Here is an 18404-nt window from a genome sequence, read left to right on the forward strand (position 1 = left end):
ACCATAATGGATTCTGCTATAATGGTCATCAGTCATGACACTCATAAAGGAAGGCAAAATAGAAGTTTTTGATAAAAAATGCCATAAGATGCATATGGGATGTTGCTTTGATGGAATTTGTGAAGCTGACCAATTTTTTTTTTTTTCCTATTCCACATAGTCCTCACTTAACAACCGCCGTGGTTTGGCAGTCGTTTGAAAAATTGTGATAGTGCTGAAAAAGTTTAAGTTTATGGGCTGTCCTTGAATTTACGGCAGTCATTCCTGGCTGAAACTGACCAATCGGAGCTGAGCTACCATGCATGATTGACAGCCAAGCTGCCAAATACTAAGCATCAGTGCATGCTTCCTAATTAGATACTATTAAATATCCATCATCCAAAGAACGGTACCAGGATATGAAAACCACACACATGGAGTCTCCTCCTGCATTTTTTATTTTATTTGGAGATAAAATAAATGCCAAAGGCATTAAAAGACGCACGGAACAAAATGAAGGGAAAGGATACATATGTTAAGATCGCAAATATTTGTTCGTTTTCATAGCCAGCCTTTAATGCAGATAGTCCTCGACTTACAACAGCTTTATTTAGTGACCGTTCAAAGTTACAACGGCACTGAAAAAAGCGACGTATGACCATTTTTTTCACACGTACGACCGTTGCAGCATCCCCATGGCCACATGATTTACATTCAGATGCTTGACAACTGACTCACATTTATGACGGTTGCAGTGTCCCGTGGTCGCGTGTCCCCCTTTTGCGACCTTCTGACCAGCAAAGTCATTGGGGAATCCAGATTCACTTCAACAACCGTGTTCCTAATTTAACAACTGCCGTGATTCACTTAACAACGGTGGCAAGAAAAGTCGTAAAATGGGGCAAAAGAAATTTCTCACTTAGCAACAGAAATTCTGGGATCGCCTGTGGTCATAAGTCGAGGACCACCTGCACAGATAGTCCTTGACTTACGACAGTTTATTTAGCGACCGCTTGAAGTTACAACGGCACTGAGAGAAATGACTTGTGATCATTTTTCACGCTTACCATCGTTGTGGCATCTCCCTTTTGGTCACGTGATCCAAAGTCAGCAAAGCTGGCTGGGGAATTCTGGGAGTTGAAGTCCGCCAGGCTTAAAGTTGCCAAGGTTGGAGTCCCCTGTTCTACAGCATGGTATCCTTCATTGGCATTAAGACTCCCAACTCCCCAAAGGGATGCTGGGAGTTGTAGTGCCATTGGCAAGGTGCCAGGGCAGGGCAGATGCTGATGGGGGAAATGATGGGGGAAACAATCAGTGCTATCAGCTTCTCTTTTTTTAAAACAGGAAAGGCTGTTTTTCCCACTAAAGGATGCTGTCAAAGGCATTTATTCACATCTTCTGACCCTGAAAGGGAGTGAGGTTTTTTTTTGCTTTTTTTTTTTTTAAATGGAAAACAGGGGAGGCTCGATAATGAATATAATAACAGTTTAGCCTCTCAGCCTGAAAGTTTTTTGGGTTTTTTTTGGACTTTAATAGCCTTTTTTCCTCTGAGGTTTCCTGCTTGGGGGGAAGGAAGATTTGTTTTTTTTTTATTTTAAAAAAGACAGCGCGAAAAGAGACAGATGGGGCGAAGGAGCTGGCTTTTAGGTGAGCGCCAGCTGACTTGCCGGCATAGGGAGGTGGGGGGAAGTCGTAGCCGGGGCCCTTTCACAGCACACACTTCATAGGCTCATTACCCCACAGCCGGAGGTTCTGGGCCCTCCGAGACCCAGGCGCATGGGAGCGCAAAGCTCGGGTTCCTATGACGACCGGTAAGTTCTGGATGTCACCGCCTGAGGCAATACTTTCGGTGGTTACAGATCAAACACAGAAGGGGCAAATCGCGCGAAAGGAAAAATACACCCAGAGCAGCGGAGAAAGAATGACTGGAATTCACAACACCCAGTCCCACAGGGGTTGCGGCCTGGCTGGGGCTACGCCTGCCTCTGCCACGTGCCCAGACAGACAGGGGAAAGTGGGCCATCCCAATGCCCACGCGGGGAGGTTTTTTGAAACAGATGTCCATCATGCTGTCTTATCTGCAGAATCTTACCATGTTTCCCCGAAAATAAGACCCTGTCTTATATTTTTTTGAACGCCAAAATACGCACTGGGCCTTATTTTCCGGGAGGTCTTATTATTTTGGGGTGTGTGGAGCAAGATGGCGCTCCTCTTGCCATCTTACCTGATTTCCAGCTCTGCGTTTAAATATTTTCAGGGAGGGCTTATTTTCGGGAGGAGGCTTATTTTAGCGCGTGCACTCAAAAGCCCGATTGGGCTTATTATCAAGGGATGTCTTATTTTTGGGGAAACAGGGTATACAGGGAGATAGGTGGGGGGAAACGATGGCCCCTTTACGACTTGTGGACTTCAACTCCCAAAATTCCTTTGCTGGCTTCAGGAATTCTGGGAGTTGAAGTCCACAAGTCATAAAGGGGCCATAGTTGGAATCGGAATAGAGCTGGAAGGGACCTTGGAGGTCTTCTAGTCCAGCCCCCTGCTCAAGCAGGAGATCCTATACAGCGGTGAAATCCTCTGAAGTCTGCTACCGGTGAGTCTGCTACTGAGCGTGCACTTTGCTATCTGAAGTCTGCTAGTTGAGGCGCGCCCGCGCAGCGCTAAAAAAGGAACATTTTGAAGCCTTCCGAATCTGCAAAGGTAAGTAGAACAGCGAGGGGGGGGTAATCCACTGTGCCACACGATTTAGATTAGTTAGAAAGCAGGAAATCCGACGATTCTACCTAATATAAATTGCACGTCACAGCTGATCGTCAAAAATACGAATTCGCTCAAACCAGTAGCATTTTTTACTATCGGTTCAGGAGAACCGGTCCAAACCAGTAGCATTTCATTTCTGATCCTATACTATTTCAGACAAGTGACTGTCTAGTCTCTTCTTAAAAACCTCCAGTGATGGAGCGCCCCCGATTTCTGGTGGCAAGCTGTTCCACTGGTTAATTGTCCTCACCGTTAGGAAGTTTCTTCTTAATTCCAGGTTGCTTCTCTCCTTGATTAGTTTCCATCCATTGTTTCTTGTCCTGCCTTCTGGTGCTTTGCAAAATAAGTTCACCTCCTCTTCTTTGTGGCAGCCCCTGAGATACTGGAAAACTTGCTATCATGTCCTCCCGTGTCCTTCTTTTGTCTAGACTAAGGGTGTCAAACTCACATCATCACGGCAGCGTCACGTGACATATCGAGACTTTTTTTCCTCCTTTGCTAAACCGGGCATGAGCATGGCCAGCGCGTGACACATCTGGTCCAAGGGCCAGGAGTTTGACAGCCCTGCTCTAAACTAGCCAAACCCAAATCCTCCAATCGTTTTTTATATGTTTTAGCTTCCAGGCCTTTAATCGTCTTAGTTGCTCTTCTTTGCACTTTTTCCAAAGTCTCAACATCTTTTTTTGCAATGTGGTGACCAAACCTGGATGCAGGATTCCAGATGTGGCCTTGCCAGAGCTTTATAATACTTCATGTGATTTTGATTCTACGTCTCTTTATTCAGCCGGTTCTATCCAGTTCTGTTGTGACCCAGGGCCAAATAAGTAGTAGGGGTTTGGATCAGTGGTGGGATTCTACCGGTTCTACCCGGTTCAGGCAAATTGGTAGTGGCGGCAAGAGGCTCCGCCCACCCGCCCAGACATCATTACGGATGCTCTGCGCATGCTCAGAAGGCTCTGTGCATGCGCAGAGGTGATGGACGCGCTCACATTTGCGAACCGGTAGCGAAGGTAAGCGAATACCACTGCTGGTTTGGATGGTGTTTTGCAACTGACTGCATCTGACTCTGGATAGCACCTGTTAGTCCTGAGAGGTAGTCTTCAGAAGAAGCACAGTGTTGTGACCGAGGCCCAAGTAAGTAGTAGGAAAATCAGTCCGTGAAAAAACAAACAAACTTTATTCGAACAGCTGAGAATGACTTCATTCCCAGCGTCGTTCAACTAAATTAAAGCAAATTCCTCCCAACACAAATTCCTCAGTCCTATCACAAACCTTGGTCCAATTAGGCAAACTGCCAAAGGCCTTTCTTGGCAAACGTTCAGAAGTCACAGATACAAAAATAAATACAAGACGTAGACAAAGAAGACAAAGCTACCAACGTCGTTTTCTGGCAAAACCTAAACGCCATTGCTGGTCTGTTTTAAGCCTTATGGGAGGGGCCAATCATATCTTGGCCTTACTCCCGAGTTGTCCTCTTTGCTTGAGCTGCTCTTGCCTTCTGGCAGCTCTTCTCATGCGTGCATTAGGAACAGGTTCCTCCTGTTCCTCTGCCTCACTCCTATCAGTCTCTGGAGGCTCTGGAGTCCGCATCTCACTCCCCGATGGCCCTGGCCGCATCCCTGCCTCTGATGCAGAGCCCTCATCCGAGCCTTCCCCAGCCTCCAGGACTGGCCCATGTCCTTCCTCAGCCTCATCGCTGTCCGACTCTGCTGCCAGCTCCGCAGGCTCCACAACAGGTTCAGGCGAACCGGTAGTGGCGATTGTGGGAGGCTCCGCCCACCCGCCCGGATGTAATGCGCGATTACTGCACATCTGCCGAAGGCGCAAGCTCACATTTGCAAACCAGTAGGGAAGGTACCCTACAGTCAGGAACGACTAGCACATATGTGCGAGGGGAACCTTTACCTTTACCTTTGGGAAGGTAAACGAATCCCACCTCTGAACCAAGGATTGTATTAGCTTTTTTGGCTGCTGCTGCACACTGTTGGCTCATGTTTAAATGATCGTCTACGAAGACTCCAAGGTCCCTCTCACAGTTACTGTTTTGGAGCCAGGTTTCGCCTAATCTGTATTTGTTCACCACCCCTGTTATATGGCACAAGATACTCGTGCCAAACTCCTCTGGGTAAGGTAGCATTAACACCAAGTGTATTTATTTATTTGTTTGTTTTTTATCCTGCCTTTACTTTAGAAGTCATTCAAGGGGGTGAACATACAGGTGGACTTAGGACCACAATTGAGCCCAGCATTTCTGTTGCTAAGCGAGACATTTGTTCAGTGAGTTTTGTCCCAATTTACGACCTTCCTTGTCACAGTTGTGAATGAGTGAATCACTGCAGCTGTTAAATTAGTAACACGGTTGTTAAATGAATCTGGCCTCCTCATTGACTTTGCTTGCCAGAAGGTCGCAAAAGGGGATCACATGACCCCGGGACATTACAACCGTCATAAACATGAATCCGTTGCCAAGTCTCTGAATTTTGATCCTGTGACCATGGGGAATGCTGCAACGTGTGAAAAACGGAACGGTCGTAAGTGTGAAAAACAAGTTGTCAGTCACTTTTTTTCAGTGCCGTTGTAACTTCAAACGGTCGCTAAATGAACTGTTGTAAGTCGAGGACTTCCTGTACCTGTAAAAGTCAACAATAATCTTTTCATACCCAAAGGGGCCGCTGATCTCTCTCCACCCACCCACTTCTCTAAAAAGGCCCCCGTCTCTGGCTCTGCCAAGCTGTGTAGCTCCTAAGGCCTGATCACTTACAGTCCATTAACCTCATAAAACTCTCTCCCAATCACAACGCTAATGAAGGCCATTTGGAGCACTGGTGGGTTTTTTTTCCAGTGCATGCAAAAATATAAAGAGAATACACAGAAAAACACAAGTGATTCTCTCTCTCTCACACACACACACACACACAGAATGCTTATCTTCCTCCCCACCTCTCCCCCCCTCCCCCCTCCTTCTCTCTCTCTCTCATACACACCCAGTGCATATCTTCCTCTCCCCTCCCTCCTTCCTTCTCTCTCCCTCCCTCCTTCTCCCTCTCTTCCCCTCCTCTCTTTATCCCTCTCTCCCTCCCTCCTTCCTTCTCCCTCCCTCTCTCTCTTCCTCTCTATCCTTCTCCCTCCCTCCCTCCTCTCTCTCATACACACACAGTGTATATCTTCCTCTCCTCCTCCTTCCCTACTCTCCCTCCCTCTCCCCCACTTTTCTTTCTCTATCCTTCTCTCCCTCCCTCCCTCACACAGTGCATATTTTCCTCCTCTCTCTCCCCCTCCCTCTCTCCCTACTTCTCTTCCTCCCTCCTTCTCCCTCTCTCCCCCTCTCTCTCCCTACTTCTCTCCCTCCCTTCTTTTCCCTCTCTCCCCTCCTCTCTTTATCCTTCCTTCCTCCCTCCCTCCTTCCCTCTCCCTCTCTCTCCCTACTTCTCCCTCCCTCTCCCTCTCCCCCTACTTCGCTCTCCCTCCCTCCCCCCCACTTCTTTCTCTATCCTTCTCTCCCTCCCTCCCTCCCTCACACAGTGCATATTTTCCTCCTCTCTCTCCCCCTTCCTCTCTCCCTACTTCTCTTCCCCCCTCCCTCCTTCCCTCTCCCTCTCTCTCCCTCCTTCTCCCTCCCTCCTTCTCCCTCTCTCCCCCACTTCTTTCTCTATCCTTCTCTCCCTCCCTCCCTCACACAGTGCATATTTTCCTCCTCTCTCCCCCTCCCTCTCCCTACTTCTCTCCATCCCTTCTTCTCACTCTCTCCCCCTCCCTCTCCCTACTTCTCTCCCTCCCTCCCTCCTTCCCTCTCCCTCTCTCTCCCTCCTTCTCCCTCTCTCCCCCTCCCTCTCCCTCTCCCTCCCCCACTTTTCTTTCTCTATCCTTCTCTCCCTCCCTCACACAGTGCATATTTTCCTCCTCTCTCCCCCTCCCTCTCTCCCTACTTCTCTCCATCCCTCCTTCTCCCTCTCTCTCCCACTCTCACTCCCACTCTCCCCCTACTTCTCTCTTCTCCTTCTCTCCCTCCCTCTCCCTCTCTCTCTCTCTCACTCACACACCCAGAGTGCATACATTTCATTAAGAGATTTCAATTTGGGGATGGGGACTTGGTAGAAAGGAAGGAAGATTTAACAAAGGAAGGAAGAATTAAGAAACCAGACACAGATCATCCCTTTACAAATCAATGTCCCAAAAAAAAAAAAAAAAAAGGCAAATGGGCGTTTCCTTTTTAGCAAACACCCCCCACCCTATTTTGTATTTTTTTTTTTTTTTTTAGCAAGAGAAACACTAAGTCTCCCCTGACTTCCTTAGGGTAATAAGTAAAAAAAAAAACAAAAAACCCAAACCACTTTTGAAGCTAGGAAAATAGCCTTGAGCTCTGGGGAAAGGAGAGAACTGAGTGCTCTTTAAAAGGACCGTCTTTTGATTTGGCTGAAAGAGCAGATTTCAAAGAAAGAAAGAAAGAAAGAAAGAAAGAAAGAAAGAAAGAAAGAAAGAAAGAAAGAAAGAAAGAAAGAAAGAAAGAAAGAAAGAAAGAAAGAAAGAAAGAAAGAAAGAAAGAAAGAAAGAAAGAAAGAAAGAAACCGTGGCCAAATTAAAAGTGGCCTACGCAGACCAGAATTATTATTTTTTTAACCTGCTGATTTTTAGGGAAACTAAACCTTGAATTTAGCTAGTTCTGTCCTTCTGGCTTTTCTCATCAAATACTTTAGAGCCGTGTTTCCCAACCTTGGCAGCTTTCAGATGTGAGTTCAAGTCCCGGAATTCCCCAGCCAGCTTTGCTGGCTGGGGAATTCCGGGACTTGAACTCCTCACATCTGAAAGCTGCCAAGGTTGGGAAACACGGCTCTATTGGGTGGGGAAAGGAGAAGAATGAGGCTGCCATGTCTCCAATCTCAGGTAGACTGTTGCATTGTGGTGCAAGGCCGGTCAGTTCAAAATCCCTTCCTTCTCTTTGTACCTTAAATGACACATCGTGGTTAAACGTCGCGTCGTTTTTTCCTGCGGTTGCTCCCATTTGCTTGAATTCCCACATCCTATTTAGGCTTGTTTCAGCCACACAAGTCACAGGACCGATTTACCTGATGTGTGTCGAAGCAGTTGTGCTTTGTATACCATGCGCCACGTGATTTAACATTACAAGTGAAGGTAAACTACGGTTTTTAGACGACTACAGCAAGACCTGCTAATTCAGAGAATGGCTTTTTTAAATAAGAGACTCGGGAAGGGACCTTGGAGGTCTTCTAGTCCAACCCTCTGCTCAGGCAGAAAACCCTACACCACTTCAGACAAACGGTTATCCAACATCTTCTTAAAAATTTCCAGTGTTGGAGCATTCACAGCTTCTGGAGGCAAGCTGTTCCACTGATTAATTGTTCTAACTGCCAGGAAATTTCTGCTTAGTTCTAGGTTGCTTCTCTCCTTGATTAGTTTCCATCTGTTGCTTCTTGTCCTGCCTTCAGATGCTTTGGAGAATATATTAACCCTCTCTTCTTTGCGTCAATCCTTGAGATACTGGAAGACTGCTGTCATGTCACACATTGTCCTTCTTGTCATTAAATTGAGCCAAGGTGGCCCAGTGGTTAGAGTGCAGTACTGCAGGCTATTTCTGCTGCCTGCCGGCTGCCTGCAATTGGGCAGTTCGAATCTCACCAGGCTCAAGGTTGACTCAGCCTTCCATCCTTCCGAGGTCACTAAAATGAGGACCTAGATTGTTGGGGGCAAGAGGCTGACTGTAAACCGCTTAGAGAGGGCTGTAACAGCACTGTGAAGCGGTATATAAATCTAAGTGCTGTGCTATATTTAAGACAACTAGGGACACGGTGGCTCAGTGGGTAAGACGCTGAGCTTGTTGATCAACAGGTCGGCAGTTCAGCGGTTCGAATCCCTAGCGCCGCGTAACGGGGTGAGCTCCCGTGACTTGTCCCGGCTTCTGCCAACCTAGCAGTTCGAAAGCACGTAAAAAAATGCAAGTAGAAAAATAGGGACCACTTCGGTGGGAAGGTAATAGTGTTCCGTGCACCTTTGGCGTTTAGTCATGCTGGCCACATGACCACGGAGACGTCTTCGGACAGCGCTGGCTCTTCGGTTTTGAAACAGATGAGCATCGCCCCCTAGAGTTGGGAAGGACTAGCACATATGTGCCAGGGGAACCTTTACCTTTACTAAATTAGACAAATGATTGAAAGAAACCACGGCTTGGTACATGAATGCAACTGTGACTAATTTGACCTAAAACCAGCTAAAATTGAAAGGTAGCAGGTCAGGAAATTATTATAGCATTTTCTGCTGAAATAGTACATCTCAATATGCAGAGAGTAGTAATAGCAATAGCACTTAAAGACTTATAAACACCTCCATAGTGCTTTAGAGCAGTAGCCCCCAACCTTTTGGGCACCAGGGACCGGTTCCATGGAAAGAGATATTTCCGCAGAACGGAGGGGACGTGGTGTCAGGGTTCCAAGTAACACCCCCAACGAAAGAAGACTCCAAGCCTAGAAGTTCCTCAGAGTTCCATTTTCTTAGAGATGTCACATTGGCACATCTGGGAAAACTCGAATCTGAAAGCTTCCAGGTTTTCCCCACCCAAAGGAAAGTCCAAGTCCCTGCCCAGCACCCACATGTCCATCACATGGTCCAAACAAAACACCGTCCCAACTGGAGATGCCTCCCAGTTCCAGCCCTCCAGGTGCAGGGCAAAACGTCCTTGAGTCTCTGAGAAAGGAATGTTATTATGACTACATATCACCCCTGCTCCATACAATCCCCCCCTCCCAGTTTTGTGGCAGGCCTGAAAATCCAATGAAAAAGATGGCTTCCAGGCCTGACACATGGTTTGTGTTGCCTGCATCCCGTGGATGGGGCTTCGCTTGTTTGCACGGCCCGGTTTCTAGCCGGTGCCAATCCACGGACCGGGGGGGGGGAGGCATTGGGAAACCCCTGCTTTAGAGCACTCACTCTGGTTTACAATGTAAGCATTATTTACATATTGACCCCAACAATCTGTGTTCCCCATTTTAACGACTTTGGAAGGATGGAAGGCTTCGTCAATCTTGAGCCAGTCAGGAACGAACTTCAGGCTGTGGGCAGAATGAGCCTGCAATACGGCATTCTAACCAGTGCGCCACTGGGGCTCCTTTTAAAAAGAGTTCACTTTTTAAGGATTTTGAAACACAGGAGGCATTTGACCAAAGGATCCAACAAATAGTTAGCCCTCGACTTACAACAGTTCATTTAGTTTCCGTTCAAAGTTACAACGGCACTGAAAAAAAGTGACTTGTGACCAACAGTGAAATCTGGCCAGATCTATCCGGTTCGCACAAACTGGTAGCGCCGACTGTGGGAGGCTCCGCCCACCCACCGGGACGTCATTACGTCCCGTTTTGGACCCTCTGCGCATGTGCAGAACAGACGCACGCGCTCATACTCCCAAACTGGTAGCGAAGGCAAGTGCATTTCACCGCTGCTTGTGACGGTTTTTCACACTTAACAACTGTTGCAGCAATCCCAGAATCAAAATTCAGACGCTTGGCAACTGGCTCGTATTTATGTCGGTTGCTGTGTCTCAGAATCCAATGATCCCCTTTTGCAACCTTGGGACAAGCGAAGTCAACGGGGAAGCCAGATTCACTTAACAACCAGGTTACTAATTTAACACCTGCAGTTGATTCATTTAACAACTGCGGCAAGAAAGGTGGTGAAACACCTGCAAGACTCACTTAACAGAAAATCTCACTTAGCCACAGAAATTTTGGGCTCAGTTGTGGTCTTAAGTCGAGGACTACCTTATAGAAAACTATCACCCACAAGAACAAAGTTGAAATCGCAACCTCTAGGGAGGCCAGATCAGGGCGCTGTGACCTTTTTTTTTTTTTTATTTGATTTATATGCCGCCCTTCTCCGGACTCAGGACGTCTTACCATGCGTTAAGCAATAGCCTTCATTCTTTTGTATATTTATACAGTCAGCTTATTGCCCCCACAAACTGGGTCCTCATTTAACCTACCTTAGAAAGGATGGAAGGCTGAGTCAACCTTGAGCCTTGGAGAGATTCGAACCAGCAGAAATTGCAAGCAGCAGATGTTAATAACAGTGCTTAGTCCACTGTACTACAGGCTCTTTACAGACCTTCATACTATCAGCAGCATTTTGGTAGGTTTCTAAAGGAAATCCACTAGCTGTCATCACCCTTCTAGTGATGATTTTAATAAAATGCATGGATTAGAACATGAAGGGCTCATAAAGAGAGGAAGTCTTGTTAGAAAGAAGGGATGGGAGTAACCTGGTAGCTGTGAGACAGGATAGAAGTCCTCAAAATACGGCTCATGAATTACAGGTAGTTTGAAGTCCACTCTTCTTAAAGCTGGCAAGGTTTCCCAGTTTCCCGGAGCACTAAATGTGGCAGGCCTGGAGATCCAAAGTAAAAGATAACTTCCAGGACTGACACCCTGGCCTAAGGCCATCGCAGAAAAGGAATTTGACTAGAGGTAGTCCTCGACTTACAACCCTGACAGTGAGCCCCAAATTTATGTTGCTAGGTGGGACAGTTGTTAAAGGAGTTTTGCCCCATTTTACGACCTTTCGTGCCACAGTTGTTAAGTGAATCTGGCTGCCACATCGACTTTGCTTGTCAGGTTGTTAAAGGGTGATCACATGACCTCGGGACACTGCGACCGTCATAAATATGAGCCGGTTGCCCAAGCATCCGAATTTTGATCACGTGACCGTGGGGATGCTGCAACGGTTGTAAGTGTGAAAAACGGTCCTAAGTCACTTTTTTCAGTGCCGTTGTAATTTCAAATGGTCGCTAAACGAATAGTTGTACTTAACTGGCTGGGGAAAAAGTTGCAACCCAACACATCTGGAGTTCATCCTTTGGGGGAAGGTCGGAATGCAATAAACACAATCAGCTCACTGCAAATCCACAAAACACAGTTTTTATTCCCAGGTTTGAAGGAGACACAATAAGCAGGAGAGGAATGTTTATTATTCATTAACTGAAGAATTTTGGGGAGTTTTTTTTCTCCCTCTGGAACCAACAGAAAAAAAAAAAATCCCACAAGCATCAGAGTTTAGCATCGAGGTGCTTTCTTAACCTGCTGTATTTTTAAAACTGAAAACATTGTATTGCATTGTTTTAATACAAGCTTCCTGTATTAAAATCTTATTTTTTTAAAAAAAAAACAAAAAACTCCCAACCTAACGGCAACTGGTCCCAATAAACCATCAAAGGGCCATGCCTGAACTGATCATCTCGCAGTTCGGTAATTAAAATATTGCTGATTTCTTGGGTCCCCAAAAATATATTTTTTTTACTTGAGGACACAATACCTCTTTTACTGGCCAAATACAGTAGCACAGTGTTTCTCAATCTTGGGAACTTTAAGGCATGTGGACTTCAACTCCCAGATCTCCCCAGCCAGCCATGACTGGCTGGAGAATTCTGGGAGTTGGAAGTCCACATGCCTTCAAGTTCCCAAGGTTGAGAAACACTGCAGTAGCAGAATAATAATAATTATTCACTTGTTGGGCTGAACAAAGAAACACCCAGTTCTTATTTCTCCCAAGTACCATCCTATCCAAAACAATCTTCTGTATTTAACTGGAAAGGTTATTTTAAAACTGGTTGCCATAGTATATGATTACCCTGTCGGAGGTAAGAACTGCAATGGATTAAATGTTCAATATGACCGGGCTTAATTTATTTGGAGGGGAGGGGGAAAGTATCTTTCCTATCTATCTAGGAAGGGCCAAGTTTTACTAATTTTTGTTTGCAGCTACTGGCCCACCATGCACTCCCTAAAGTACAGCTGCTGTCTCATTACACCTCTAAGATGCTAATGGAGCATTTTCTGCTATCCTTCATTTTTTCCAATTGCTAAGCAATCTATTGTGGTTTTTGTGTTGCTTCTCCCCGGGAGAAGAAGGGATGGGTCAACATGGATCAAGTTGAGCCCTAAACAGGCTCACTGAAATGGGAATCAACTAAAAAAAAAAAAGGAAAATAAATTTCTTTGCAAAAATTACCAGGTGCCAGCACCGTGTTTGTAGTCATCAAGCCAACTGCAAGTTGCTTGCTCCAACCGTTTATGGAATGATATTGCTTCACAAAACAACCAGATTCAAAAGCAGGCAGCCATTTTTTTTTTTTGTCTCAATGACACAACCAAAGGAAAAGTAGAACAGGAAATCCAGGCAGAGGCCAAACGAGGTGGGCAGCCTGCAGTTCCTTAATGCAGAAGCTGGTGAATGACCTGGCCTGGCTTTGGGGTCCTCCAATGTGCCACATGCCTCACCTGGACCCGCAAGCTTTTTCCCTAAGGGTGGTGCCCGCCGCAAAGTGCATCCTTGAATGTGCCAATCTTTTAAGAAGGTCCAACTTTCCTGATAGGAAAGATCCCATCCCAAGCGACGGCGGCCGGTGCCCGCTTCAAACCGAGAATGGCAGCTTTGCATCTCAGCCGCTCGTTCCAAAATTGGTTAGCAAGGTAGAAAGGCCCACCCTGGGGAATCCTCATAATATTTTTTTTTTCCTGCAATTTTGCAGCTCCAGGCAGATACATTCACTGTCGTGGCTGTACGGCCATTCTCTTGTTCGAGGGGCCCGAAGAGAAAGTTTCACGCTGCCAGGTTTTCACATTGCAAGGAACTTCAGGATTATTATTATTTTGTTTTTGTTTTTTTAAAAAAAGTAACAAGAGGTTCGAGTTTCTTCCATGGGTGAAACTGCTTCTTCTCTGGTCAAGCTGGAAAACCCACAAGTCCTATTATCACCTAGAGAACAAAACAACAGCATTAGACTCAATGGCTGTATTCAATTCAGTACAGGTAGTCCTCAACTTACAGCAGTTCGTTTAGTGACTGTTCAATGTTACAACGGCACAGGGGGGAAAAAATTACTTATGACCGTTTTTCACACTTAATGACCGTTGCAGCATTCCCATGATCACACGATCAAAATTCAGATGTTTGGCAACTGGTTCATATTCATGACAGTTGCAGGGTCCTAGGACAGGGGTGTCAAACTCAAGGCCCATCCGGCCTGCGGAGTGCTTAGATCTGTTCCGCAAGGCCGACCTGGAAACTGTGAAGGACCAGCCTGCAGTGCCTCACACATGTATCAAATTTATGTAAAATGGTTTGTCGTGAATGCGACTGCTTGAGGGCTCCTGGATTGGAGCTGAAAGGTGAAAGGGAAGCAGGATGCTCCCTCCCATATTGGGGTAGACCAGGTGCTTCGACAGAAAAACACTTAATACATACATATCTATATTTATGTATATATATGTATATGTAGATATATGTAGATATATATATGATTTTGTTTATAGCTCTGGTAGCACAGCAGACTAAAGCACTATTAACATCAACTGCCTGCAATTACTGCAGGTTCGAATCTCGCCAGGCTCAAGGTTGACTCAGCCTTCCATCCTTTCTAAGGTAGGTAAATTGAGGACCCAGTTTGTGGGGGCAATAAGCTGACTTTGTATAAATATACAAAAGTATGAAGGCTATTGCTTAACGCATTGTAAGCCGCCCTGAGTCTCCGGAGAAGGGCATCATATAAATTAATTTTTTTTTAAAAAGTATTTGTATGCTGTCTTTTAGGGACAAGTGACCTTGTTAGACAGCTTACATAAAAAAAGTAAAATACAATAAAACCAGATAGTACCTCAACAATTAAGATCGCTTGGTTAAAGCCTTATAACTCTTGTGCCTCTTGACAAACGGCAATCCACCTAATGGATTATTGATGTTAAGACTAGAAAAATGGAAAACTTTTTACAAAAAAATTAGCTAAAGGCTGTTTGAATATTGGCAAAGGGAGTATCTCAGTGGGAACAAATTTCCACAGAATTCTTGAGCTGAAGAATATAAATTAAATTCTGTTCAAGTACTGAAACGATTGAATTAAGCATCATAATCCAGGCTCGCAAAGGCTGATGCAAACATCATCAGAAGGGCCTTAAGGTCTCCAGCCCTGAACAAAATAGGCAAAAAGTAATTAATATGCAAAGAATCTACGTATAGTTCCTTGCAATCCAATCACACTATCCTGCAGCCCTGTCCCTAGGAATCATTTGTATTGTTGCAGCAAACTAAAGAACGTGCAAGGAAACTGATTCTCACCGTCTCAAATTCCTTATTTCAAATACCGTATCTTCGTCACTCTCTAGAGAAGCCATCTCCATGGGATCTTCTGAGTTGGACAGAAGTCCGTATTTTTTCCGTGGAGGTTTCCTTGTCCTACGAAATAAGTCTATAATCAGTTGCAGAATTTATTCACAAATTCAGTTCACAAATCCATATAATGAGCCATCTTCCTCAACTAACTCCACAGGGCTAGCAAAGCATAAAACAGGAACTTGCCTATAAAACCAAGGAAAAAAATGTAATCACATTTTCAAAGCACAAGGCCAACAGGATCAGAGCCATCTAAAGCTCAGGGGGAAGCTGTTCCACAGGGCAGGTGATTTGACTAAGAAAGCACAATATAAAATGACAACAGTTCCATAAAATGACACTGCTTTACAGAACGTCCTGGAGCAGGCCCATTTTGCTACTCTGTTTTCCCGAAAATAAGACCCAACCGGAAAATAAGTCCTAGCAAGATGCTAGTAGTATAAGCCCTACCCCCAAAATAAGCCCCAAGTAAGGTTGTCAGCCAGATGGATGCATTTAGTACCATATTTTCCCCCAAAATAAGACCTAACCAAAAATAAACCCTAATGCATCTTTTGGAGCAAGAATTAATATAAGACCTGGTCTTATTTTTGGGAAAACACAGTATATCTAGTGAGACAGTTGGGAGACTATTGACCTCTCAAATATCTTGGCCCCATATCGTAACTGGCCCCTTACATTGCACCTGGAAATCTACTGAAAGCAAGTAATAGTGGGGTGATATGGGTGCACTGTGGCACCCCCAAAACTTTCCATGCTGTCACATTCCAGATCAGCTGCTTTTCAAAGGCAGCTTCATGCATGTTACAACAGTCCAATCAGGAAGTGACTAAGGCATGTGTGACTCTGAGTGCAGCCTCTCGATACAGGCACAACTAGACAGAGTTGCACAAAAGCTCCCTGACCACAGCTGGCATCTGCTCTTTAAGACTCAACCATGAAACTAGAAGCACCTCCAAATTTTAGCCCGCCTTAATCTAGGAGAGTAGAATCCCATCCAGAACTAGTAATGGAAGGTATCCAGATCCAGAAGCCTTTGGTACCATTGCTTTATTACTTCTGCCAGGTGAAGAGGATCCCCCCTTAAAGGCAATGTTAAATCAAGTTTATGAGACTAATGGGCAGTGTTGGGCTTTAGTGTCTGAGGTCTTAACAACAGATTTCCACTGTGGCTGATATCTCCAGAGGAAAGGCAGTCTCAGGCAACTGAGCAAAGACTAGGCCCCTGATTTAATATGTATATTACCATGTTTCCCTGAAAATAAGACCCTGTCTTATATTTTTTTGAACCCTGAAATAAGCGCTTGGCCTTATTGTCATGCACTCAAAAGCCTGATCGGGCTTATTATCAGGGGATGTCTTATTTTGGGGGAAACAGGGTATTATATTAGATTTATTACACAATGTGTCCTAAGTAACAACAAATAGATAAGTACAATACAGGTAATCCTTGACTGACAACCAAAATGTTAAGTGAGACATTTGTTAAGTGAGTTTTGCCCCATTTTGTGATTTTTCTTGCCACCGTTGGTAAATGACTCACTGCAGTTAAGTTGTTCAGTGAATCTGACTTCCCCATTGACTTTGCTTAAGAGGTCACAAAAAGGAATCACATGATGCCAGGACACTGCAACCGTCATAAATATGAATCACTTGCCAAGCATCTGAACTTTGATCACATGACCGTGGGGATGCTGCAATGGCCATAAGTGTGAAAAACGGTCATGTCACTTTTTTCAGTGCTGTTGTAATTTTGAACAGTCACTAAATGAACTGTTTTAAATCGAGGACTACCTAGATATAAAATTGGCTCCAGATGCAGTCCTATTGAAGAACTCCTCAGAGTTTCTCTCAGAGAACTGCCACTATAGGTAGTCCTTGACTTACAACAGTTTGTTTACTGACTGTTCAAAGTTACAACGGCACTGAAAAAAGTGACTTATGACCATTTTTCACACTTATGACCATTGCAGCATCCCCACAGACATGTGATTTATGCATTCGGATGCTTGACAACTGGTTCACACATGACAGTTGCAGTGTCCCGGGATTATGTGATCATGTTTGGAGACCTCCCGACAAGCAAAGTCAATGGGGAAGCCGGATTCGCTTAACAACCGGGTTACTAATTTAGCAACTGCAGTGATTCACTTAACAAATGTGGCAAGAAAAGTCGTAAAATGGGGGCAAAACTCACTTAATAAACGTCTCACTTAGCAATATAAAATTCTTTGCTCAATTTTGATCGTGAGAGCTCTACCTGTATTTATTATCAATCTTAACATTTCCTGTTAATGCTGAATAATTATAATTATTCAGCATTAATTATTCAGCATTATTATAAATAATAATTATTATAGGGAACCGGCGCTTTACAAAGATAGGATGCTTGCTTGACTGCTAATAGTTTCTCTATTAGGAAAAGAGATCAAGCTTACTCCCAGTTAGTACTCTTCACATGCTCTGAGACTATCAACTCTATCAACTCCAGCTAGCATGCCAACTGAGGGGCTGGGTGGAAGCTGAAGATCACAACTTGTGGGCCCCTGATTGAAGCAGGTCCTTCTCCCTTAGCCTACAAAAGGCGGCCAATTGGGACTGGTTTCCCTAGAGGTCATCTAGACCCACCCCACCCGTATGGAAGCCCCCGGCTTTCCTCACCGAAACGTGCGGCCTCCGAGATAGTAGAGGAAGCCGATGCCCGCCAGGCCGGCCAAGACGTAAAGCGCGCGGTGAAGGGCCGGCAGGTCCAATCCCGACAGCCCCGACTGCGGGGACCCGGATGTCGTAGTGGTTGTGGCGGTGGAAGCGGGCCGGGAGGCGCTTTTCTCTTTCGGCGGCAGGGAAGGAGGGAGAGACGCGGCCTCGACGGATTCCGTCTTATTCGAGTGCGTCGCCGTCGTCGCTGCGACTACCACCATCCAAAGCGCCAGCTGCCAAGCGAAGCCAGTCGCCGCCATTCGGATCGGCAAACGCCGATTTCTGAGGAAAAACGGACCGGAAGTGCCTCCGGGGGCCGCAGTGCAGCGTCGGACCAACTTCCGGTTTTTTACCGCAATTGAGGAAATAGGCCCGGCTGGATTTCTACCGGGAATTGCCTTGTTCTTAAACCTATCTTAAACCTAAACCTATCTTAAACTTAAAATAAGGAGAGAGAAATCCGCACAGAGCTATATAAAAGAGATTATCGGGTTGACTCGCAGAAACCGGGACTACAGTTCCCACACAGCACCGCCGCCTGAGGGAGCCTCAGTGGCTATTGGTCAATTTCACCCCATGCATCACGGGAAAGGGGCGGGGCCTTATCAGAAGCGACGTATCAGGCTGTTGGCGGTATGATGTGCTGGGAAATGCAGTTCGGCATGGGGCAAAGTTTTCCTTGGAGTGGGTGGAGTTTATGCCGCGGTGCTTTTTGGGGGGAAAAAAAAAACCTCCGTTCATGTTCGTAAAAGAGTACCTTTTGAGGACGTCCTGCTTCCCGTCATGCCTCGCGGCAAACCCTC

General features: G+C 45.6%; 1 protein-coding gene across 1 annotated transcript; it reads right to left on the bottom strand.

Moving 5' to 3' along the window:
* Positions 1 to 11638: 11638 nt before the first annotated feature.
* FAM174C (family with sequence similarity 174 member C) lies at positions 11639 to 17861 on the bottom strand. The gene is made up of 3 exons (XM_070931857.1): positions 17563 to 17861; positions 14848 to 14964; positions 11639 to 13491 (listed from the first exon to the last, which is right to left on the bottom strand). The coding sequence occupies exons 1-3, from the start codon at positions 17859 to 17861 to the stop codon at positions 13488 to 13490; spliced, it is 420 nt and encodes a 139-aa protein (XP_070787958.1). The 3' UTR covers positions 11639 to 13487.
* Between the last annotated feature and the right edge of the window lie 543 nt (positions 17862 to 18404).

Source organism: Pituophis catenifer, unplaced genomic scaffold (assembly GCF_029215685.1).
Source record: "Pituophis catenifer annectens isolate HBS135680 unplaced genomic scaffold, rPitCat1.0.hap2 SCAF_1, whole genome shotgun sequence".
Taxonomy (NCBI): domain Eukaryota; kingdom Metazoa; phylum Chordata; class Lepidosauria; order Squamata; family Colubridae; genus Pituophis; species Pituophis catenifer.